Source organism: Rhinoderma darwinii, chromosome 4 (assembly GCF_050947455.1).
Source record: "Rhinoderma darwinii isolate aRhiDar2 chromosome 4, aRhiDar2.hap1, whole genome shotgun sequence".
In the NCBI taxonomy this organism is placed as follows: domain Eukaryota; kingdom Metazoa; phylum Chordata; class Amphibia; order Anura; family Rhinodermatidae; genus Rhinoderma; species Rhinoderma darwinii.
Genome location: NC_134690.1, coordinates 79,618,363 through 79,643,008, shown reverse-complemented (window position 1 = coordinate 79,643,008; position 24,646 = coordinate 79,618,363). Strand labels below are relative to the sequence as shown.

Genomic DNA, 24,646 nt, shown 5'->3' with positions numbered 1-24,646 from the left:
GCAAAGTGACAACATTTCTGTCGCACAGTCTTTTTTTAAGCCCTTTGTAAACTGGGGATTTTGTGGAGTCGGATACTAAGCTGATGAACTTTCCTGACTCTGAACATCAGTATGTGGTTCTGTAAGAGTGTGGGGGAGAAATCCCAACTCTTAAATAGTAACTACACTTTCATAAAACTTTTAATATGTCAGAGACATATCAAAAGTTGGATCGGTGCGGGTCCGGGTGCTGAGATCCCCACTGTTGCTGAACCAAAGGTGCAGAAGCGCTCCGCTGTGATCGGTGCTCCCTGTGTAGCTGAAGATGGCTTAAATAGACGTTCTATGAGAGGCGTCTTCAGCCTGATGATGAGCGCTGATCACAGCCAAAGGAACAAAGCGCTAAGCTCAAAGCTTCTACATCTTCGTTTGAGCAATGGTGGTGGTTTATTTATGCATTGTGACTTCAAACTGTGTGCTGTTTGTGTTGCTTTTTACCCCCTAGGTGGCGTTTCATAGGAGGAGTGGCCTGTCCGGCTTGTTCACTTATGTTGTTCTGATATTGTGTTTATTGCAATTGCACTGTAATGTTATGTCTGTTTATGGCAGGTGAAACAGAATGGTGGCTGGTTCGATGGCTAGTTTAAATAATTTTGTCATCGTGATGTATGATCCAGATGCTATCTTGAGTGTATTGCCACGCCATAACTGCGTCAGGACCCTGCATTGTGGCTATGCTGCGCTCCGACGCTGGGCGTAGCGCTTCTTGCATAAAATGGCGGTCTTCCCGCCAAGCTGTGTTTAGTGTTCAGATGGAACAGGTGTAAATTGGCTGTTTAGCGTGAGAGAGGGAAATACCACGAGAGAAGCAGGAGTGTGTGTAGGAGGTATTGTGCAAGCGACAGGCACTGAATTTGGATATAGTTTGTGGTCCAAGAGCATGTTGCTGGTGAGTGGCAGGAGTGGTACGCAAGAGTCATGTGAGCAGTGGTCGGTACTGGCAGAAGTCAGCTGAAGGCAAGTGGAAGCCAGCAAGTCCAGTGCAGCCAGATGAGGCCTAGTGGGCCTGACATTGCTGGACCATCCCCTGCATCAGGGAGGAGCACCCTTGGCACCATACGCGAGTAAGTAAGAGCCAGCCGTCATCCGCCAGCCTGAACCGTCATATATAAAAGACTGTGCCTCTCAAATTGAGTAGTGTTTTGTACTTTGCTCTGGCCGTGTATACCATCTACACCGGCTTAGAAGAGTTCAGTTGTCACTAAATCTTCTGTCTTCATACCATTTTTCCTGTGAAAACCCTGCACAGGGACGTACACCACCTTACGTGTCCACTACTTGATTAACATTGACATGATGAAATAGAATAAAAGAAAAAAACTTAATCTGAGGAACTAGCAGAAATGACCAGACCAGAAACATCTCTAATGAATGTCCATCAACAGTTCCAAAAAAATGAGCATATCAAATAGAAAATATTTAGGAGAAACACAGCTGTTTTCCACCCACAACTAAAATGTAAAACATGTGATTGACATAGCTGGGAAGAAGTAAACTGTAATCTGTGAACAGAGTTTATCTATTCTTTGTGACTTTTTCCAGTCTCATTCGATATTCTGTTCATCTTTCTGAACTTGACCTTGATGATAACTGCTTAGGAGAACTGCCAGCTACTGACATCCTGGAGGCTCTAACGGAGAGAAATCAAGGTAAGTAAAAGTTCCCACCTTTACTGCTGACATTCCTACAACATCCAATCTCAACACCAGTTTTCAAATATTGGGGCATAGCACTATGTGGAATTCCCTTAAAGGGGTATTTACTTCCTATATTTTTATAGCCGATCACTAGTATATGCCATAACATTATCATCAGTTGGGGTCTGATCTCTAGAACTCCCACCGATCTGGAGAACAAAGGGACAGAGGTCCCTTAAACTTTTCTTCTGCACAGCAGACGGCTGGATATGGAACTACAACCCAGCTCCATTCAAGTGAAGTGCGGCATCTTCACGCTAAGGGTCGTGGGGATCCTGAGAGCCAGACCCACATCGATGAGTAAGCCATGGCATATCCTAGCAAAATATTTCACTTACTTTAGTGCAGAATATGCAGCTATTTCTTTCATGAGTTAAAATTTAAATTACAGTTTCACAATACAAGCTGTTCCGGCAAAAAATACATATGTGGGTTTTATTGGAAAGGTTTCGTTTAAAAAAAGCTATTAGTTCAAAGATTTGTGCCGAAAGGATATTTCATATACGTTGCATTAAAAGGAGCATAGTTGGGTGGTAGGGCCACTGGGTCTGGTTGATCAAAAAAAAAAAAATACTGTTTTTGAGGACCTTTCACTAGGTCATACAAAGTGAGTTACTAGACTCACGTAATTTCCGCGGTGTCGGTGAGTCTGTTCGGGTACTAATCAGTCTCAACCGGCAGGGATAATACGCTGAGTTCGTACGAAAGGAATCACACCACACAGAGTCTGGTACAAAGCTCCTCACTCAGCATCAGGCGTCACTGATTTATTTATTACACACATTTGTTCTATATCTCCTTTCTCCTGGGGGTGGGTACATGTTATCACACTTTTATAAAAGCACGTATCACTGTAAGCCTCTTGTTACTTTGTGTCATCCTTGGATAGGTTCACCCTTATCTGGTCCTTTAGATATGTCTTCATAGTTCATAGTTTGTTCATACCAGGAAGTGACTTGTTATTTTATTAGTGCGTAGTCCCTGTTCAGGGGCCATCTTGCCACGTATACTTATCTAATCCTATTACTATTGCTTCATCACAATTATGTACACAACTCTATAGTCTATATTTTATTAAAGAAAGAAAATTATTATAAACATTAACTTCTGTCCACTCCATCCTTCACAGTCCCCCCTTTTATCATTATTTTCTTCATTTCTTAACCTAAGTGTGTCCGTGCTCTGGGAAAGGGGAGTAAAAGGATTTTTTCACCAGTTTGAGACGAGCCTCCCCTATTAGGAGACCCCCCTTTGTAGCTGGACTTAAAGAGTCGGTGCACACCCTACACTATCTATTCATCTTCAGAACAATAGTCTCGATAAAGGGTGGTTGTTTTCATGGATGGAGTTGGTAAAAGTCCTTCAATTTCTGAAGAAAACATAAAAGTGGGAGTTACTTCAGTTATAGTTTTAGTCATTAATTTCTTCATACATGGTAATACACAACAAGCAATAACTGCGAAAAGCACTAGAAAGATTAAGATTACAATCCCAATTTGGGCCAGAATTTTCTGCCATCCGGTTAACCATGAGAAATACTGATCCCATGGGTCTGTGAAACCTCAATTTCGTTTTAATTCCTCGGATAAAGAAACAATCTGTTTGATTGCCATGGTTACTTTGCCGTTTGGTCCTGTGTTATCTGGAATAAAAGTACGACAGGTAGTACCTATCATGGCACAAACGCCTCCTTTTTCTGCTAGTATCATATCAAGGGCCATACGGTTCTGGAAAGTCATAGTAGATGTGGGTCCTAACTGGTCAGCTAGACCTTGTAAAGCGTCCCTAGTATAGTTAACAAACCGTTGCTGGTTGTAATAGATATAATTTATCCAATCTACATTTTTGTTAGCTGTGATCATAGGGATTAATGATTCAAATCAAGCTGCTACCTGATCCCGGGCCTTGAATTCATCTGGGACCCCCCTTGGGACTCCTATAGCATCTATATACACATGGGGGTCAAAACTTCCTTTCAGATCTCTTTTTTCCCCTTGTAAATATGTGACTATTTTGAGAGATGGTCTCTTGGGTTTCTAACTGTATACCATTCAATACTCCTAAATATCTCTTAAAATTGTTATCAAGAATACAAAATATCTCCTATTTCTTATTTGGCTATTATTCATACATAATATCATCCCATCAGTTTCTTTTATTACAATCGTAGAGTTGAGCCTCTCCTTGTTGCATCTTTCATAAGTCTTATTTATCATTTCGTTTCTATTTTTACTGGTTGTATATTTCTGTCGATACTGTAAATCTGGTTCATAACAACAAAACCACAGCCCCGGCGTCTCTTCTTGTATGCTAATGTTGGCTGTTTTGTCTATGTGAAGGTACACAGTCCCTCCATGTGGTCCTTTTTTCCAAGTCCCTTCGGTTGTAGTCACATTTGTAGTATAACACGGGGCATTGGCCTTACATGTGTAGTTACCCTCCTTTCTATCCACTGTGGCATTCGCCCACCCTGTCCTGAACTGTTCCAGTGATTCTGTACTGATTACGTGTACAGGAGTAGCAGTTCTGCCTTTTTGTATAAGAGCACACGCAACAACCGCCGCAACAACCGCAAAGATCTTCATTCTTCTGGCTGAAGAACCTTTTTACAATGACTGGCGTGAATCCAGCTTGCCTTTCCTTCGAGCTTCACTGAGGTGCTTGTAACGAGTAGGACTTGAAAAGGACCATCAAATCTTGGGTCTAGACTTTTCCTCACGTGTCTTTTAACAACGACCCAATCTGCTGGTTCTAGCTTATACGTCAACTGAATCAGGACCTGGAATGGAAGCAAATACTTGTGCATGCACCTTGGTCAATTGTTTGTCAAGCGTTGATACATAATCTGTTAGTCTACCATACTGCATTTGGAGCACCTGTGGAAAATAACATCCTAATCTGGGAGCCGACCCAAATAAGATCTCATATGGGCTGAGACCTGTTCTTTTTGTGGGCGTGTATCTTACTGAGAACAAGGCTAATGGTAGACACTCGGTCCATGGTTTCCCGTTTTCTACCATTGCTTTTTGGATTTTCAATTTGAGAGTCCCATTTAGTCTCTCAACCTTCCCACTGCTTTGTGGATGGTATGGTGTATGTAGGGCTTGACTTATGCCTAGAGCTGACAACACATGGTTCATGATTTCACCCGTAAAATGAGTTCCTCTGTCGCTCTCGATCACCTCTGGAACTCCATATCTGCACACCACCTCGTTGATCAGTTTCTTTGCTGTGGCTACGGCTGTAGCTTTGGTTACTGGAAAAGCTTCTGGCCATCCTGAAAAGAGATCAATACAAACAAGCACATACTCCTAGGTACCAACTTTTGGTAATTGAATATAGTCTATCTGCAGTCTCTGGAACGGATATATATAGGTCTGGGTGTGTGCTTCTGTGGTACTTTTACAGTTCTTCCAATATTATGTGTTGCACAGATCATGCATCCTTGTGTAAAACTGCTGGCCATCACACTAAACCCTGGAGCATACCACACCTTGTTTACCAAGTCCATCATTGCCGTTTTTGACTGGTGTGTCTCTCCATGTGTTATTTGGGCCATCATTGGGAACATTGTCTTAGGCAGGCACAGTTTATTCTGGCATTGCCAGAGGCCATCTTTTCGTAGCGTTGCTCCTTGGGCCGTCCACTTGTCTTTTTCTTCTTTTGTTGCTTGTCCTTGAAGTTTTTGCCGTAGTTCCGGGCTTACAGCTGGTCTTGTTTCCTCTGGATCTTTTATCTGACATACGGCTGCTAACACGGGTAGCTTCTGTGCTGCTTGCTTTTGCCGCTTCGTCTGCCAGGGCATTTCCTTTTGTCTCTGGTGAGACAAGGAGGCTGCTTCTAGGACTACATCTTCGGTGGTTACTGCATATCCTGTAAGAAAAGATCCTTCTACAAAATACCTTGAACCATCCACAAAGAGTATTTAGGTCTGGGTTTTGGAGTGGGGTATCTTTTACATGTGCGAAGCCCACTGTTTCCTGGGCCATAAGGGCCATACAATCATGTTCATCAGTTTCAGACAAAAATTGTGACCATACTTTACCTACGTCTTCTCCCCCCTTGCTCCAAAGGCAGTAAGGTAGCTGGGTTCAATGTAGTACAGCGGTGTAAAGTAACCTGCTCAGGGAGAAGAAGCGCACAGGTTAATCTCAAATGTCTTGCAGTGGACAAATGCTTAGGTTGTACTTGAGTTAGAATAGCAGTAATATATATATCATGTGGTGGAAATGCCAGGACCAAATCTGAGGCCTTGTTTAACATTGAATTTACAGCAATGATAGCTCTCACACATGATGGGGAACCTCGGGCCACAGGGTCTAGTCTAGCTGAATAATATACTATCGGGCTCTGCTGTGGTCCATGACTTTGTGTGAGAACCGCAGTGTCATGTCCATTTTGTTCAGTACAGTACAAAGTATATGCTTGCGTAGAGGTACTCCATGGATTGGTGTCACAAGCCGCTACCAAACACAACTCCTCCTCATTCAGCTGATAATCCAGAATACTTTGAGAATCTCACTTTTATCAGGTTCTGCAAATACTTGATTAATACAAAAACAAATAAAAATAAAACATTCCCAAAAACTTTACATCAAATTAACAATGTCCAGACAAGTTTTGTTTTGCCTTCTCCCTCATCTAAATCCATAAAGACTCGTGTGAGTGATGTCACCTCGCCTCCTGTGTAACTTTGCTGGAGGGGGATGGTCTCTTACACATAAACCAAAATTGTACCTGATCAGTTCCTTCACCCTTCCCCCCTTTGTGGACTCTGCGAGAGTGATGTAGCAGAGTTCACAACTACATCTCAACATAACACTAATTTAACCCCTTGTAATGTACAACAGCCTGAAACAAAAATGACTTTTTCCTGACAAACATTTGATCTTTACAATGACATAACTCATGTGTGAAATCAAAAACAAAACAATTGTAGTTAGTTATTCAATAAAACAGAAAATATTATCTCTGATCACATTAATTACTGCAAACCAATAAACAGTATATAAAAATAGGGAACGGTGGGGGCACATACATTTTCAAAACCCCGTGTCTCACAGTATCTGTAGTTTAATACATCTGAATTAACATCAAAACACATGAAATCTGATCACATCATAACACATAAATATCGTAACTTTTATAACCAACAGCGCTTGCGCAAAAGAGAAGAAATGTATTTAGGTTTGTAGACATTACTGATATATATATATCTCAGCAGTGCATATTGAGATCCCTTGGTCTCATCAGCCCTGCAGACTGCACCCAGTCAGCCCCCCTCCTCCTCCTCCCAAACACAGCACACTTTAGGGGGGAGGGAGGTCACAAACTCGCAGCTTCTCACAACTTCTTCTCTCACCATCTTAACACTTTCAATGCCGGCAAAACAACATACGTATCTGCAATCATTTATCACACCATTGTATAGGAATTATCCACGTTAATGTTTAACCGTACAATCTGACGGCCACCATCTCTATATTATGATGACGTGTTGTTTCATCAGTGAACTAGACTGGAACTTCTGTAAATAGAAAAAACACTACAAATGACAAAATTAACAAGGTGATTATTTCATACTGATTTGGTTGGGCCGGGCGTGGCCACATCCTACGGAGGGGGCTTATAAAATCCACCTTCTTGTGTGAGTACCGGATATAACGGAACAACAGGTTTAGGTGTACCAAGATGGCCTCCTGGGGCGGGGAGTGGTGCCGAAGGCGTGGCATATATGGGAGGATCGGGGCGTGGAAAGTGACATGATACACAATATTCAACTTGGGGCGGGTTCTGTTAACCACAACTGGGACACTCCCACGAAGTTAGAATTCCACCGTCGCCATTATAGGGCGGTGGCTGGACACGTTCTTTGTAATACACATATTTGATGATTTTACCCTTTCTGTCTCGTATTTCTTGCTCAGTAAACTTGTCTTTAGTTATGGCTATGGCTGTTCTTTGCCAAGCTAATGCTTCATCTAACTTTCCTTCGTCACTTAATCTTCCCTTGTTTTCCCTAAGAGCTGCAGCCCATTCTTCCATCTATAAATATGCCACCTATGTGCATAACTTTCTTACTATTTTCTACATTCTTCTTGCCTTCTCTTTTTTCTACTATCTCTTTTGCGGTTAATGAACCACATTCCTTTGCCTGTCTCTTTGTTTTAAACACATTAAACATACTGTTCTATATTTAACACCGTCCTGAGAATGAAACCTTATTCTCGATGTTTCTGAACACAAAACACAATTTTTTTTTATTTTTTTTTAACACAATTATAACTGACTGTCTGTCTCTGTCGTCTTAATGGTATCAACCTATACCCTGCGACCAATTAAATTAAATTATTACACCTGTCGTCTTAATGGTATCAACCTATACCCTGCGACCAATTAAATTAAATTATTACACCTGTCGTCTTAATGGTATCAACCTATACCCTGCGACCAATTAAATTAAATTATTACACCTGTCGTCTTAATGGTATCAACCTATACCCTGCGACCAATTAAATTAAATTATTACACCTGTCGTCTTAATGGTATCAACCTATACCCTGCGACCAATTAAATTAAATTATTACACCTGTCGTCTTAATGGTATCAACCTATACCCTGCGACCAATTAAATTAAATTATTACACCTGTCGTCTTAATGGTATCAACCTATACCCTGCGACCAATTAAATTAAATTATTACACCTGTCGTCTTAATGGTATCAACCTATACCCTGCGACCAATTAAATTATCACACTTATACTTATCACCTATGCCGGCGAGACGCGACTATCTATACTATGATTCTTGGAACCACACAGCGGGTTAACTCTCTGTCGCTGAGAGTGTGGCCGGGATCGACTCCAAATACCTCGGTATCTTATCACCTGCTCACTCTCCCACACGGATAAGAGCCAATATTCATAAACATGAACTTAACCTTACCGTGTTTTATTTGAAGCTGATCAGACTTCCTGGGAGCGTGGCTGGTGATTCGATGTTGAGGCGTCTGGGGGTCGTCGATCACGGACACGGCTTATCCCTCGAGTGTGGCCCCACGTTGGGCGCCAAAATGTTCGGGTACTAATCAGTCTCAACCGGCAGGGATAATACGCTGAGTTCGTACGAAAGGAATCACACCACACAGAGTCTGGTACAAAGCTCCTCACTCAGCATCAGGCGTCACTGATTTATTTATTACACACATTTGTTCTATATCTCCTTTCTCCTGGGGGTGGGTACATGTTATCACACTTTTATAAAAGCACGTATCACTGTAAGCCTCTTGTTACTTTGTGTCATCCTTGGATAGGTTCACCCTTATCTGGTCCTTTAGATATGTCTTCATAGTTCATAGTTTGTTCATACCAGGAAGTGACTTGTTATTTTATTAGTGCGTAGTCCCTGTTCAGGGGCCATCTTGCCACGTATACTTATCTAATCCTATTACTATTGCTTCATCACAATTATGTACACAACTCTATAGTCTATATTTTATTAAAGAAAGAAAATTATTATAAACATTAACTTCTGTCCACTCCATCCTTCACAAGTCAAACGGTGTTTGTAGCTTACTTCTGCGTCCCCCCATTGCTGAGATATTGCCCCTCCTTATTTATGATACAATATGTTAATGAACCGCTGGCTAGCCAAGTGGGTTTGGCGATTCTCAATGGGCGGAGCTAGCAGAGAGTCATTGGCGCTGACCCATCAGCGTGAGGCTGTTTCCTTCATTAATTCCTAGACCAGCATCATCGTGGGAGTCTCACACGATGACGATGACCTAGGAATGTCTGGAGGAAGCAGCCTCACACTGATAAGTCAGAGGCTCTCTGGTAGCTCCGCCCATTGAGAATCGCTGGCGGACAAACCCACTTGGCTAGCCAGCGGTTAATTTACATATTGTTTAATAAATAAAGAGGGGGCAATATCTCAGCAACAGGGAGACGCAGAAGTAATGAACTAACTCACAGACACAGCGGCAATTACGTGAGTATAATAACTAACTTTGTAGGCGCTAGTGACAGGTCCTCTTTAAACTAAATAAAATATATAATAATTAAATAAGAAAAATAAGAAACAAATGTAGACAGTTTACAATTCACGTTAGCTGGCTAACACAAATATTTTAATCAGCAATAGATTCTCTGAATTTTCCCAATTGGTATACATCTATAAACTATGAAATGGGCACAACTATTTAATATTCAGGAAGGACATCCGTGCATTTGATCAGTTGTTAAGGTTTTTATGCTTCAGGGGTCAACGACATTAAATTAACATAATACGCTTTTAAAATGTTGCAAAAATGTTCCGGCAAAATGTGGGATGATCTGCCTGCCTTTGTGAGATCCTGATTATCTCTGTCACATTGCCCCACAGTGGTAGAAATGATATAAACATGATCAAAAATTGGCAGACTTCTTTAGAGTGAAAGTGATTGTCTTGCCGATGTTGTTTTTAATTTTTAAATGTTGTTATTACTATCCATATATCTTCTTAATAATTCATAAAAATCCTCAATAAATACAAGTAAGGTTCTGTTCACATCTGTGTTATAAACAGAAGCCACTACGCTCTGCCAGATCCGTTGTACAACGGCTAGTACCAGCGCCCAACAAAGCCAATTAACTTATAATTGGGATTGTCGGGTTCTGCAAAGTTTTAGATGGGAAAAATAACGGTGTTATTTTTCCCATTCTATCTGACAATATTTGAGATGGAGCCTCCAGCACAAACGTGAACATAGCCTTATATTTGTGTTTGCAGAAACATAGTGTCAGCTGGCTGCTGTACAAGCTCCATGCACATGGCTTTGGCATGTGTATGAGGCCTAAATTGTATAAACACAGCATAAAAACCACAAAAAATGTGAACTTTCATATGTCTTGGCTTCATGTGATGTCCTACAAATTATAACTGGTCTTCTAAATAAAAGCATTCATGTATTCCATCAAATGCAGTTTTATGATGTTACACACCAATTCAACTTTTTGCTCCACCACCCTACCAGGGAAATTACCATGCTTGAAGATTAAAGTAACAGCCCAGATTTCACCAGTCACATTTAAAGCCATCTTAAAACAGAGCGGCAAACTCAAGGCCTCAAAAAAGAAAAGAAGAAGGAAGGTAGATTGATGATTTTTCAATAATCCAGTTGAAATGCTTGATAACATACATTTTACTTATGATTATGTTGCAGAACTTGTTTTTATGTATCACTCCTAAATATGCACAAAGCCCTAAAATCCATTATGTTCCTGAAACTGCTCAGATGTCTGATGTCATACCAAGGCTTTCATAAAATTAAAGGCTATGAACACTTTTGAAGCCATTTTTTAAGAAATCAATGTTTTATTTGAGTTTAAACAATCAATGTTTTTTACATTTTGAGGTACAGCTATTATCCTCCTGTCAAAACCGATCCTGTCAGGTCAGCTACACTGAGGGCTCAGATGAAACCTGGATCCAGCTAATAACAATCACATCTAGGGCTTTGTTCACATCTGCGTCAGGGCTCCGTTCCGACGGAACATCTGACTGACACAAATGGAAACCATAATTTATTTCAATGGGGACAGATACGGTGCCAATGGTCTTCGTTTGTCTCCATTGTGCAAGGGTTCTGTCGTAAACCATTGGCACCGGATCCGTCACTATTGAAATCAATGGTGATGGAAACGGAAACCTACGGTTTCCATTTGTGTCAGTCAGGGCTAAATTAGACTGAAAGCTCCGACGGAACGTCAGAACGGCGCCCTGACGCAAATGTGAACGAAGCCTAAGTTCATTAGATGTGATCATTGTTAGCTGGATCCTGCATGCATGAGACACACAGAACCAGCTTTCACCGAAGCCGTCAGTGCGGCTGACCTGACAGAATCGGCTTTGACTGCAGTTATTCACGTCCGAGGTGCATCCGTGCTCTGCGCTGCTGGATGCGATATCACGCATCCCTCATAAACTAGAGTCTATGGAGGCAGGCGTGAAGCGTGAAAAAATAGGACATGTTCTATTTTCTCAAAAACCCTTTACACGGTCCGTTCAAACAGCTCCGTGTGAATGGCCCCATTGAATTATATAGGTCCGTGTGACGGCCGTTGTTTCAACACATGCCTCAAGAGTCAGGGAAAAAAGGAAAATAGCACAAAAGTTAGGAATGAACTTTATTTTACAAGACCACATGCTTATACAGCTATTTAGGGATTTCTCAACTCCAGAAAGCCCCTTTAAATTACAAGTAAATCTTTGTACACTTATTGTTTTTCCCCTGCGTCAGAGGTATAAGTTGGGAGTATAGGAATACAAATACAAAGCAATAAGTTAATCCCATTACTAAAAAAAAAATTATACCGCTCTATATACGTGTTTTTATTTCCTTAACTGTATCCCTCTGTACAGAAAAGTGTAGCAGATTGCACTTTCCTAAACACTAAAAAAAAAAATATGGCGGATATATGCCAAATGTTTTCAAAAAACTAGATGTGAACAGAGCCTTTTCAGAGCTATCTCTGCTTTGTAACGAGCCATGCACCAGTATGATTATGACATGTAAACATTGGAAGTAAGCAACGAAGATTTAGATTGAACGACTGCAAGTACAGATCTTAAAAGTGCTGAGGAATTGATACACGAGGCATATTAGAAAATTATATAATGGCTGTGCCCCTTTAATTCCTGGCTCCAGTAAAGCAAACATGGTATTGCATGAAGATGGGTATTACAAATGTAGTAAAATCATAAAATATTATTTAAAGGGGTTCTCCACTTCGGACCTTGTTATCAATTGACCTTAAACGGAAAGAACGTTTTTCATATAAAGGATTTACATAAGAAATGGGCGAGCTAGGTGGCCTGGGGACAAATGTATAATGTAAAGCAATAACACATCTATTATTTTTTTTATTATTTATTTTTCTATCCACTTTTCTCGCCTTTGATTCTTTGGAATATATGTAAAAGTTCTATTAAATGATTTAAATATGGGTTATAGACATTTTTTATGTCGTGTACTGTAATTGTGTGTTTAAAAATGTAAAGTCAATAAAAAGAACATGAAAACAAAAAAGGGGTTCTCCCCTTTGGACAATCCCTATTTGTAAGAAGAGTCCCTTGACTATAAGCAAATCACAAAGTGTCCCTCTGCTGGGACCCCCGGCAATCAGCTGTTACTTGTGTGGAAACCTGGCAGTAAGTATTTAATATCCCTGCAGCACCGCCACAGGGGAAATTAAGAATTACACAGTGCCCATTTAAATCAATGGGTTGTCTATATAATACAGGACAGGTCCTCCAGAGCAAGAGATGCTCTTTGTAACCGCTCTAATGACAGCTCCTGCAGCTGTCATGTGGTTGTCTTGTAAACCAGGCCATCCTATCTGACGATGCATCTCAGGATTGTGACAGTCTCACTTTAACGCCACTTCTTCGTTCATATGCTTTTAAAAGAAATGTTTTTTTTGTGGGGTTGTTCTGTAATTATACATATACTGTGTATCAAGAGAGTAAGGCTAAACTACTTGGTGACTTGTCAGGGCAAGCTGCCATAGTGGCGCAATTCCCCCAATTGGTACAATGCAGTCTAAACCAAGGATAAACTATAGGCAGTAACATTGAAATAAAAATTCAGGATTAGTCTTCTCTTTCCAATTTTTCCTCAGCAAAGGTTCCTATGACAGGACTGGAAGTTGTATGTATGGAGTTAATTTTAACTGTACACAAACTAATTTCCAGCAATTTAGTTTCTCTAGGGAAAATAATTATTTTTCCCAAGGTTGTTAATTGCATATTTCTAAGATAACGCAGAGTTCTTGTTTCGTTGTTTAATCTCCCCTGAGTAATAAAGTGGAGAACAGTTTGTGCACAACAAGGGACCTTAAAAGTGTAAGCAAAAACAATGTAAGGACAAGGAACAAGACATCTGGATGACCCAACCGGAGCCAAAGGGAGGAACTCCACCTGCACCGCCAGTCATAATATTCACGTGTTTCGTACTTTAGTGATTAAAAATATTATTGTTTAGTTTCTGATGAATTGCTGAAAATCCAGTAATAATTTGTCTTATTTCTTATTAGACTTTCTATTATCCACAGAAAAACTAAGTGAAGTATCATGAACATCAACCAACCAAGTGTGAACAGAAAACATGGAGATGCATGACAGATATAGAAGTGTTTTTGATACAACTGTCAACATTTTTACCTTAGACAAGCAACAGGTCCAAGATCAGAATTATGTACCCAGGTTATACTGACTGGTAGCCAATCCAGTAAAGTTGATATCCAGGTATTCGAGGAGATACCAGGCTCTCTTCCAGAACCATCTGCTGTACCTGTAACATCACAATTTTTATTATGTTTGAGTAACTGTATTTGCATTTTGCTATAGTGGATAAATGTGATCATTTCAATCATAGGGACTTGTACATTTTCAATTAAGATAGTAATATGTAGAATTTGATTCATTTCAATATCCTCTATATTGTAGAAGCATAATAAATAGAGGTAAACGCGTTACATTATATTAATTGCTACCGGCATACTTCTTCACTATCATGACTCTCTCAGTGCCAACATGGAGTGGTGTTATAATGTACCCCCTGTTGTAATGTATCCTCTGTATGAATAAATAATTTTGTCTGATATTACAGTATCTAGTAGAGGAGGCAGGTGTGTAACTACAGGAGGGCAGAGGTTGCAGTTGCACCCAGGCCCTGTAGTCTGAGGGGGCCCAAAAGGTTCCCATGCCCCATATGAGGAGAGTGCTATTACAAATGGTGCATCATAGTTGGGGACCCTGTGTCACGAAGGGTCTGTGGACCCACTGGGCCGTACCTCCTTGGCGGTAAGGCAGCTGGCTAACAGGGCGCAGGTCAGAGTCTATAGTATATAGGGTACCTGTGGCAGCACGGACAGTAGCTTGGCAGGAGCTAGGCAGCAGGTAGACGTCAGGCGTGGAGAAGCACACAGGCGTGGTATCCAGCACAGCACGAATACAGCAAGCACGGCACTGGTCAGGATACAGGAACAGGAACACTGGGAGCAGGAAACACTAGGGGACTATTTGCATAGACAAACTATAGGGAACACAACAACGCTCAGGCATAGAACTAGGGGGCTAGACCCCTCTTATAGTCCAGGGTACTGACAGTCAAAGTTCGTCCATGAGGTCCGGTGCGCGCGCTGCCCCTTTAAGAGCGGGCACGAGCGTTGCGCGCGCACCCTATGGGATCCGGCAGAGGTGAGTGGACGCGAGCGCTGGCGTCTCCTGAGGAGGTGGCTGGGGCTGACGCTTGCCGACTCGTGGCTGCGGCTCTCAGGGGGAGGTTGGAGCTGACAGCCCGCAGCCACGGACATTACACCCTGATACAGATTTTGCATTGAACCCCCTAAACTTTAAGAATGTATATGACAACTAGCACAGGAAAAAGTTCGAGTAACACTATATTCTTGTTAACTTTATTCAATATCCAAGAATTCGGCCAATTCTCTGCCGACCATCTAACACACCAGTATGCTCCATAGCCACTACTACCTGCTGCATCCGTGAATAAACAAAGCAAGTCTGAATCTTCAAATTCTTGCTGCCAGCAACTGTGACCATTGAATTTGCTCAAAAATTCAAGCCAAATTCCCAGATCATCTTTCAAGTATCTCGATAATCTGATATGAGCCCTAGGCGACTTCAAACCCCGCGTAGAAAAATAAAGTCTCTTAGAAAAAACGCGTCCCATTGGAATAACTCTGGTAGCAAAATTTAATAAACCAAGTAAAGATTGTAGTTCCAGAAGGGGCTGGACGGAGCCTGCAGGGCTGAAGGGAAGCCTCCATGACCTCCCTGGTAGGGAAAGGGTTAACTTGTGAGGGAGAGTTGGAGGGAGTTGGAGGGGGTCAGGGAGGAGTCAGGGGGCCGTTGCTGCTCTTCCCGCTGTTTTCGGCATTGAGCCGGAAGCAGCGGAGGGAGTAACACAGTAAGGACAAGCTCCCTGTTGCCCGCGCTCGTACAGCATGTCAGAGGCATTTTTGTTAGAGCAGCTGCGAGCTGCTGCTGTGCACCACGGTCCCGGATGGCTGGAGGAGACCGTGGCTGCATTAGCGAGGATCCCGGACGCCGTGTTGCCATGTCAGGCCCGGCGTTCGGGGTCTGTTGCAGGGGACAGGCTCCCCTCCCCCGGCCCCCTTCCTAGCATGGCGGCGGGGGGGGAGTCGGCAACAACTGCTCCTGTCCGGAGCAGGCAGAGAGCGTTGCCGGGGGTGACGGCGACGCAGGCCAGGTCGACCCGTCCCTCCCGGCGGTCTCGACCTCCAGAGCGCCTTAGTCCTGAGACAGTCCCGCGGACACGGCGTCGCAGAGGGAGCCCGATCTCGGACGCTGCAGGCCAGGCAGCTGGGGGGACCGCCCCTTCCCAGGCCCTGCGTCCTGGCAGGAATCCCAAGCCACGACGGGGTCCGGCGGTGAGCAGGGAGTCGCAGGCCGGGCTCCCTGTCACCCCTCCACCATCGGATGGAAGATCTGGAAGACGAGGTACGGCCGCCCCGCCTGGTGATGTTCCGGCCAGGGGGCAGGCCTCTTCAGGATCAGCGAGACGGACGCCTAGATCTGCAGCGACGTTGAGGCAACAGGTCCAGTCGGAAGTCTGGGTTCCATCGGTCGGGCGGCAGGTTGCCGGCCCATCAGTCAGCGCTTCATCATCTCCGATCCGAAGATGTCGGTGGGATGGCCAGTCGTCTGCGAGAGAGGAGCTGGAGGAAGGTGAACTGGACGTGTATCGTCGAGGTCAGGATGGTCCGGCTGACGGGAACACAGCGCCTGTGCGGCCCGGTGAGTGTGTAACTCCATCATTGTCGTATCCAGCGATTTTTATGTCGGGTGTCAGCGGGGGGGCTGCTAGCGTCGCATCGGTGGCCGGTAGTGGCGCGGGCGGGCGCGATGGCGCGGGTCTGGCAGATTTAGTGGGTTGCTTGAGGGAGCTGGTCGGGCGCCTGGATAGGGCGGCGGCGCCGGTAGTTTCGGAAGTGTCCCCGGCGGTAGTGTGGGAGGGCCCCAGGGACGTGGGATTGGTACAGGCGCGGCCCGTGCTGGCAGTTAGGGAGGCGGTCGCGGTGTCGGTACAGACCGAGGCACAAAAGGATGGCGATCGGGTGCATATTGATGACCGTGCTCGGGGGGAGGTGTACGTTTGTTTCGAGGGTCCGTTGGGGGCGCATTTAAAGCAGGAGGTGCGCGAGCGGATCTGGAAGGACGAATATGTGGAGATTTTTTCTCTCTTGCCGCTCGCTAAATTTAATTTGGATAAGAGCAAGCGGGACGAGAGTAAAAAGGACGAGGAAGAACGGCGGCGGTATAGGCTTATCCCGCAAACGTTCGTTAATTGGTCGCAGGCGTTCGCCATATTGGCTAGTGTGATAGGGGAAAAGGCGCCGGAAAATTGTTCGGCGTTGTTTTGTTATTTTGATGCCATTGGGGAGGCTCATAGGGCGTATGGGGGTCAGGCGTGGCTGCGGTACGATGAGCAATTCCGTCAGCGAAAAGCGGTTCGGCCGGCGATTCGGTGGGACCAGAAGGATATTGCTCTCTGGTTACGGGTTACGGCTCCGGTTAGGCAGTCCTTTCCCGGGAGCGCCGGCCAGGGAGGCCAGTTTAGTCAGGTTGGACAAAGCGGCGGGGGAAAGGCGGGTTTTTGCTGGCAATTTAATGAAGGCCAGTGTAAGTTCGGGGCCACGTGCAAGTTCAAGCACGTGTGTTCCGAGTGTAATGGGGCTTCACACGGGGCGGCAAAATGTATGCGGAAAAAGAGGTCAGGAAACCAGCCCTCCGCGGCTGGTCAAGGGGGTGTCGTCGGTGAGGGTGGAAAAGATGGCCCCTTATCTAAATGAGTATCCGGATAGGGCGGCGGCTAAGTTGCTTTACGAAGGGTTTCGGGTTGGTTTTGTTATTCCTCCGCCTCCTTATGAGGTTCCGGTTACGCGGAGGAATTTAAAATCGGCTTACTTGCATGCAAAAGTCGTGTCGGAAAAGTTGTTAAAAGAAGTTTCGTTGGGCCGCATGTCGGGGCCGTTTGTTGAGTCACCGGTAAAAGATTTAGTTGTGTCCCCGTTGGGTATTGTCCCTAAACGCGAGCCCGGAAAATTTCGTTTGATTCAACATTTATCGTATCCCAAGGGTTCGTCGGTAAATGACGGGATTGATCACGAGTTGTGCTCCGTAGTTTATACCTCATTCGATAAGGCGGTGGAGTTAGTGCGGGCTGCGGGTCCAGGTGCGCTGCTAGCAAAAACCGACATCGAGGCGGCGTTCAGGTTGTTGCCGGTTCATCCAGAAAGCCAACGGCTGTTGGGTTGTTTTTGGAATGGGGCTTTTTACGTGGATCGGTGCCTTCCGATGGGGTGTTCCCTTTCTTGTGCATACTTCGAGGTGTTTAGTAGCTTCGTGGAGTGGGTAACGAGGGGAGTATCCGGGGTCGACTCGTTGATCCATTACTTAGATGATTTTTTGTGCGTTGGCCCGGGCGGTTCGCCGGTTTGCGGTAATTTGCTTCATGCACTGCAGAAGGTGGCGAGGGATTTTGGGATTCCTTTGGCGCCAGAAAAAACGGAGGGCCCGGTAGCGACGATTTGTTTTTTGGGAATCGAAATAGACTCGGTGGCAATGGAGTGTCGTCTCCCTGCGGATAAGTTGGGTGCTTTGAGGCTGGAGGTTCGGCGGGCTTGTAGAATGAAGAAAATGACGCTGCGGGAGCTTCAGTCGCTGCTGGGGAAGTTGAATTTCGCCTGCCGGATTATGCCGATGGGGAGGGTGTTTGGTAGGAGGTTGGCGGCGGCAACGGCGGGAGTGCGTGCGCCGCATCATTTTGTGCGGCTCAAGGAGGAGCACCGAGCTGATCTTCAGGTTTGGGATGACTTCTTGGGCCAGTACAATGGTCGCTCGCTATGGATGGCCCCAGCGCAGGATACGAGTGATTTGAATATTTTTACGGATGCGGCTGGGGCGGGCGGTTTTGGAGCTTACGGGGGAGGTCCGTGGTGCGCAGGTCAATGGCCGGCTAGCTGGGTGTCCAGTGGACTCACGCGGAATCTGGCCCTGCTCGAGCTGTTTCCCATCGTGGTGGCGGCTACCATTTGGGGGGACAGGCTCAGGGATAAGAAGGTCCGTTTTTACTGCGACAACATGGGGGTGGTGCTTGCCATTAATAACATCACGGCGTCCTCTCCTCCGGTAGTTCAATTGTTGCGACATTTAGTGTTGGTGTGTTTGTCGTTGAACGCGTGGGTGGTGGCGGTGCATGTCCCGGGTGTACGGAATTGTATCGCTGATGCTCTTTCTCGCTCGCAGTGGGACCGGTTTCGGCAATTGGCACCGGGAGCGGAACGTCTTGGTTTGGCTTGTCCGGAGCATCTTTGGGATCTGGTATCGGTCCCGTAGAACAACTGTTACAAAGGTCTTTGGCGCGCACGACGTGGAGTGCTTATGCTGCTTGTTGGAGGCAGTGGGAGGAGTGGGTAAGAGAGTTGGGTGACGTCAATACGGATAGAGACAGGTTGGTGGCACTTTTGTACTGGTTAGGGGACGCCTGGGAGGCGGGGTTTTCAGTGGCGAAGGTGAACCGGTTCATATCTGCGGTGGCGTTTGGGTTTAAGTTGCGGGGCTTTCAGGATGTATCGAAGGAATTTCTGGTATCGCAGGCTTTGAAGGGGTTGCGCCGAGGTAGGGTGGAGGCGGATAGTAGAAGGCCTGTGTCGTTTGCTTTGCTTAGCTCGTTGGGCGGTTCATTAGCATCGGTCTGTCGTTCTTCAGACGAAATGGATTTGTTTCGGTTGGCTTTTTCGTTAGCGTTCTTTGGGGCATTTAGAATAGGTGAGTTGGTGTCGCCAAGTACCAAACAGGCAGGGGGGCTGAGATCTGGGGAGGTGAGCCTATTCGCAGATCGGCTGGAGGTATGGTTGCGTCGGTCAAAAACTGACCAAGTAGGGAAGGGAAAACTGATAGTTTTGTTCGCCCTCCCGGGGTCGGTTATGTGCCCAGTAGAGTGCATGCGGGGTTTTACGCCAAACAGGGGGTCTCCAGATTTGCCTTTGTTACGTCATGTGGACGGGTCGTTTTTGTCCAGGTTTCAGTTTGGAGCTGTATTTAAAAAATGTTTGACGGCGGTTGGTGTCGCGGCAGGCTCATATTCATCTCATTCCTTCAGGATTGGCGCAGCAACAGAAGCGGGGCGCTGGGGGTTGGATGATGAGGGGGTGAGGCGTATTGGTCGTTGGGAGTCCAACAGGTTTAAGTCCTATGTCCGCCCCCATATGTTATGAATTTTGTTGTTAACGCTTTAAAAATGTTATATGGTGGTGCCTAATTGTTTTTTCCGTTTCAGATTCGCCTCCGTGTTTGGTGTGGTTGATGGGTCATTCTTACGTGCACTGGGGGGCTTTGAGGGCGGACGTCCGCCCGGATCGTCGCCAGTTGCGCATTCCGCGACAGGATGCGGTTGTGCATTGGCTGGGTTTTAGAGGTATGTCGTGGAGCAGGGTGTTGGCGGAATTCCAGACATATGCTCGGCTTGATAGGGTTCCGGAGGTCTTAGTGTTGCACGTGGGTGGGAATGACTTAGGAGTCCGCCCCTTTCGTGAGTTGGTGCGGGATATCAAACATGATATGTTGTGTTTGTGGGTATCTTATCCCAAGTTGGTGATAGTGTGGTCGGACATAGTCCCAAGAAAGCACTGGCGGTTAGCTAGATCTGTGGAGAGAGTCAATAAGGCTCGCATTAAAGTTAATCGGGCGGTGTCCCGTTTTGTGGCAAAAAACGGGGGCATTTGCGTGAGGCATAGGGATTTGGAGTCAGGAGTGGGGAATTTCTGGAGGAGTGACGGGGTTCATCTGACCGAGGTTGGCATTGATCTTTGGAGCTTGGCGATAGCAGAAGGCATAGAAAGGGCGGTAGTGGTGTGGAGGAACTCACAGGCTTAAGGTGGTCAAGGCCTGTTTCGCTGTGGCGGGGGGAGTCCTTGAGGCCAGTCAGTACAAAATGGTGGGGGGGTCGCATCGGGGGTATGCGTCCCCCAAAAAAGGTACATAGTTGAAGACTTCATCGGGTGTTATCCCTTTGAAGTGGTCTTCTGGTAGAAGGTATATCACTTGAAGGCTTCATCGGGTGTTATCCCTTTGAAGTGGACTTCTAGTGGTCGGTATATCACTTGAGGGCTTCATCGGGTGTTATCCCCTTGAAGTGGACTTCTAGTGGTTGGAGCCATCTGCAGAGGTGAACGGTGCTTCCGAGCTGGTTTACGGCTGGAGGTAATTAGTGGTTTGCAGATGGCTAACTCGGTGTGTTCTTAAAAAAGGAATATCTGAAAGGGCTTCAAGGACTTCCTCTGCTCGGGTTAATGTTAACGTTAAATTGTTATTTACGTTTCTGACCCATGTTGGGTCATGTGAATTATTAGGAGGAATTCTCTGGTGGATTCCTAACTAGTTATCCGAAGGTTTCGGATTTAAATTGTTTTTATAAAACTGTAAAATTAATAAACGGCTGCTGTGGCCATTTCACATCCAACCTCGGTGTCACGTGTCTTTCCTAAAGGTGGGGGTGGGGGGATAGGATGGGTTAAAGGAAGGTTCGTTAACACACGACTCTACTTAGGCAGGTCAAGAAGGGGCTGGACGGAGCCTGCAGGGCTGAAGGGAAGCCTCCATGACCTCCCTGGTAGGGAAAGGGTTAACTTGTGAGGGAGAGTTGGAGGGAGTTGGAGGGGGTCAGGGAGGAGTCAGGGGGCCGTTGCTGCTCTTCCCGCTGTTTTCGGCATTGAGCCGGAAGCAGCGGAGGGAGTAACACAGTAAGGACAAGCTCCCACCCTCCCGCCCTTGGTTTGTTACGTGGTGGGTCTTTGCGTACGTCCATATAGGAGTGTTGTTTTTTATTTGTGTGCTTATCTAACATGTTTTTCCTTTTTTCCTGAGTAGGTTCTGGTGTCATGGCAGCTGGCGGGGGGAGTCCTTGAGGCCAGTCAGTACAAAATGGTGGGGGGGTCGCATCGGGGGTATGCGTCCCCCAAAAAAGGTACATGGTTGAAGACTTCATCGGGTGTTATCCCTTTGAAGTGGTCTTCTGGTAGAAGGTATATCACTTGAAGGCTTCATCGGGTGTTATCCCTTTGAAGTGGACTTCTAGTGGTCGGTATATCACTTGAGGGCTTCATCGGGTGTTATCCCATTGAAGTGGACTTCTAGTGGTTGGAGCCATCTGCAGAGGTGAACGGTGCTTCCGAGCTGGTTTACGGCTGGAGGTAATTAGTGGTTTGCAGATGGCTAACTCGGTGTGTTCTTAAAAAAGGAATATCTGAAAGGGCTTCAAGGACTTCCTCTGCTCGGGTTAATGTTAACGTTAAATTGTTATTTACGTTTCTGACCCATGTTGGGTCATGTGAATTATTAGGAGGAATTCTCTGGTGGATTCCTAACTAGTTATCCGAAGGTTTCGGATTTAAATTGTTTTTATAAAACTGTAAAATTAATAAACGGCTGCTGTGGCCATTTCACATCCAACCTCGGTGTCACGTGTCTTTCCTAAAGGTGGGGGTGGGGGGATAGGATGGGTTAAAGGAAGGTTCGTTAACACACGACTCTACTTAGGCAGGTCATGTAGCGTAGTTTTCTTTTTTGCTAACAGCTCAACCAACAAAACTCTGATTTTTAACAACTTATCTACTGGTAATCTAATTTCCATATTAACCGAATCTATAACAATACCTAAAAACTCTAAACAATAACAGGGCAAAACCATTTTTTCCTTAGCAAGCGGAACTCCAAAATAACTAGCAACTTCAATAAATTTATCTAATAACTCTAAACATAAAACCGAATCAGCGTAACCAACAAATAAAAAATCATCTAAATAATGTAATATACCTCCATTAGGCATCTGCTCCTGAACTACCCAATGCAAAAAGGAAGAAAAAGCTTCAAAATAATGACAGGATACTGAGAATCCCATCGGGAGGCATTTGTCAAAATAAAATGTATCATCAAACTGGAAACCTAAAGAGTTAAAACCGCTAGGCTTAACCAGTAGTAATCTAAAAGCTGATTTTATGTCAGCCTTAGCTAATAGAGCTTTGTGGCCAAACTGTCTTAATAAAGCCACTGCCTGATGAAATGAAGCGTATGTAACTGACGCTCTTCCTTTATCTATCTCGTCATTTAAAGACGTCTTCTCCGGGTAAGAAAGGTGATGAATTAGTCTAAAAGACCCAGACTCTTTTTTAGGAACTACACCTAAAGGTGATAACCTGAAATGACTAAATGGAGGAGTACTAAATGGGCCAGCGATCCTGCCTGACTCTAATTCTTTACACAACTTTTCCCTAACAATAGATTCATGCATATCTACTGATTTCAAATTTTCCACCCAGCAGCAGCCATGACCAATAAACATTGGAATTTCAAATCCTTCATTGAAACCCTTAAAAATGAGCTCAGCTTTCTCCCTGTCTGGGTAACGCTCGAGCCATGGGCACATTCTTATTAGCATCACTGGCGTCCATGCTTTTTGATAACAACTCCTTGGTACTTGGCTGTTGCTGCGCTGACTGACTCGCTTTCTTGAAACATCTACACATGGGGTGAGCGCCCCCACAAAAGGAACACTTGTGTTTATATCTACAACTACTAAACCATTTGCAAGTTGTTTCATTAAAAGCGAAACATACCCCTTTCCTAAGGTTACCTTGAGCAGCATTTTGCTGTTTAACCGGAGCAGCTCTTTGCGGTAACATTAAATTGAGCCAAAGACCCACATCTTTAACCCCCCATTTAATGGACGGGTCAACTGCCAACTTCTGTCTAAACATTTCGTCATAGTTATACCATGCCATACCGCCAAAATTGCGATAAGCCTCAAGAATAATGTCAATATGCTGAAATAAACCACAACACTTATCCGGATATTTCTCACCTAAAACTGCAGAATAAATACAAAACGCCTGTAACCAATTATTAAAAGATCTTGGCATACTACGCTTCCTATCATCCTCGAACTTTTCATCTTTCTTATCACTACGAACAATATGTTCCTTAGCTGAGGGCAATAGTGATAAGACTTCAATAAATTCATTACGCCAAATGCGCTCCTTAATATTCTTCAACAAATGAAAACCTAAAGGTGACACTTCACACGAAATTGCCTCCTTAACACAAGTCTCTACAACTCCTGCACCTCTGTCTAATAAAGGAACAACACTAACAGACTCCGCAACCTGTGGCAAAATGACAGAAGTATTACCATTACTCTCTGTCACTTTATCATTTGAGCTGTTCTGTTCACTCCATACTCCAGCTGCTGTACTAGGAGCTGCAGCTTTAGTAATAAAATCTGATAAAACCTTCATAAAATTAAAAAGATAGACATTTTGGTTAGCATTCATCTCACCACTCGCTGGGTCCATTGCAGGCTGAATCTCTCCCGACCTTGAACCGGCAGGCGGATCTAAGCCCTGCTGGTCCTGACGAAATCCCTCTCTAGGCTGTGCAGCTCGTCCTGAGGAAGCTGTACTGCGCTGCTGCTGTGAGGCGCTTTCCCGCCCTTCTGACTCCGCAGGTCCCTGGAAACTCTGCCTCGTCACTGTCCCACGCCGTTCTGACGACACCGACCGCTGACGCTGTCTCCCCTCCGCTGACAGGCAAAACTCCGCCCTCTGGCCGACTAAACGACCACTGCTTCTGCTCCTGCTGCCATGAGGAGGCGGTGAGTAAATTACCCGGCTCCTCCTTGTCCTTTTGGTCGGCCTCCTGTCAGTCTCTGGAAGACCCGGCTCCTCCTCTGTAAGTACCGCCTCACTCCGCTCCGTCACATCCTGTGGTAGTCTTCCTCCTTGTTCCGGCGGCAGCTCTGCTACGTTAAGGCATCTTTTTAGCCATTCCT

General features: G+C 45.0%; 1 protein-coding gene and 1 long non-coding RNA gene across 2 annotated transcripts; both read left to right on the top strand.

Annotated features, from left to right (window-relative positions):
- Nucleotides 1-1,554: 1,554 nt before the first annotated feature.
- On the top strand, nucleotides 1,555-13,988 carry LOC142760739 (uncharacterized). Its single transcript, XR_012883384.1, has 3 exons — nucleotides 1,555-1,688; nucleotides 10,751-10,866; nucleotides 13,830-13,988. It is a non-coding gene; the product is annotated as an uncharacterized LOC142760739 (long non-coding RNA).
- Nucleotides 13,989-14,310: 322 nt separating this feature from the next.
- On the top strand, nucleotides 14,311-20,664 carry LOC142758980 (uncharacterized). Its single transcript, XM_075860753.1, has 3 exons — nucleotides 14,311-14,345; nucleotides 16,442-16,557; nucleotides 19,069-20,664. Exons 1-3 carry the CDS (start codon nucleotides 14,311-14,313, stop codon nucleotides 20,037-20,039), a joined length of 1,122 nt encoding a protein of 373 aa, XP_075716868.1. The 3' UTR covers nucleotides 20,040-20,664.
- Nucleotides 20,665-24,646: the final 3,982 nt, after the last annotated feature.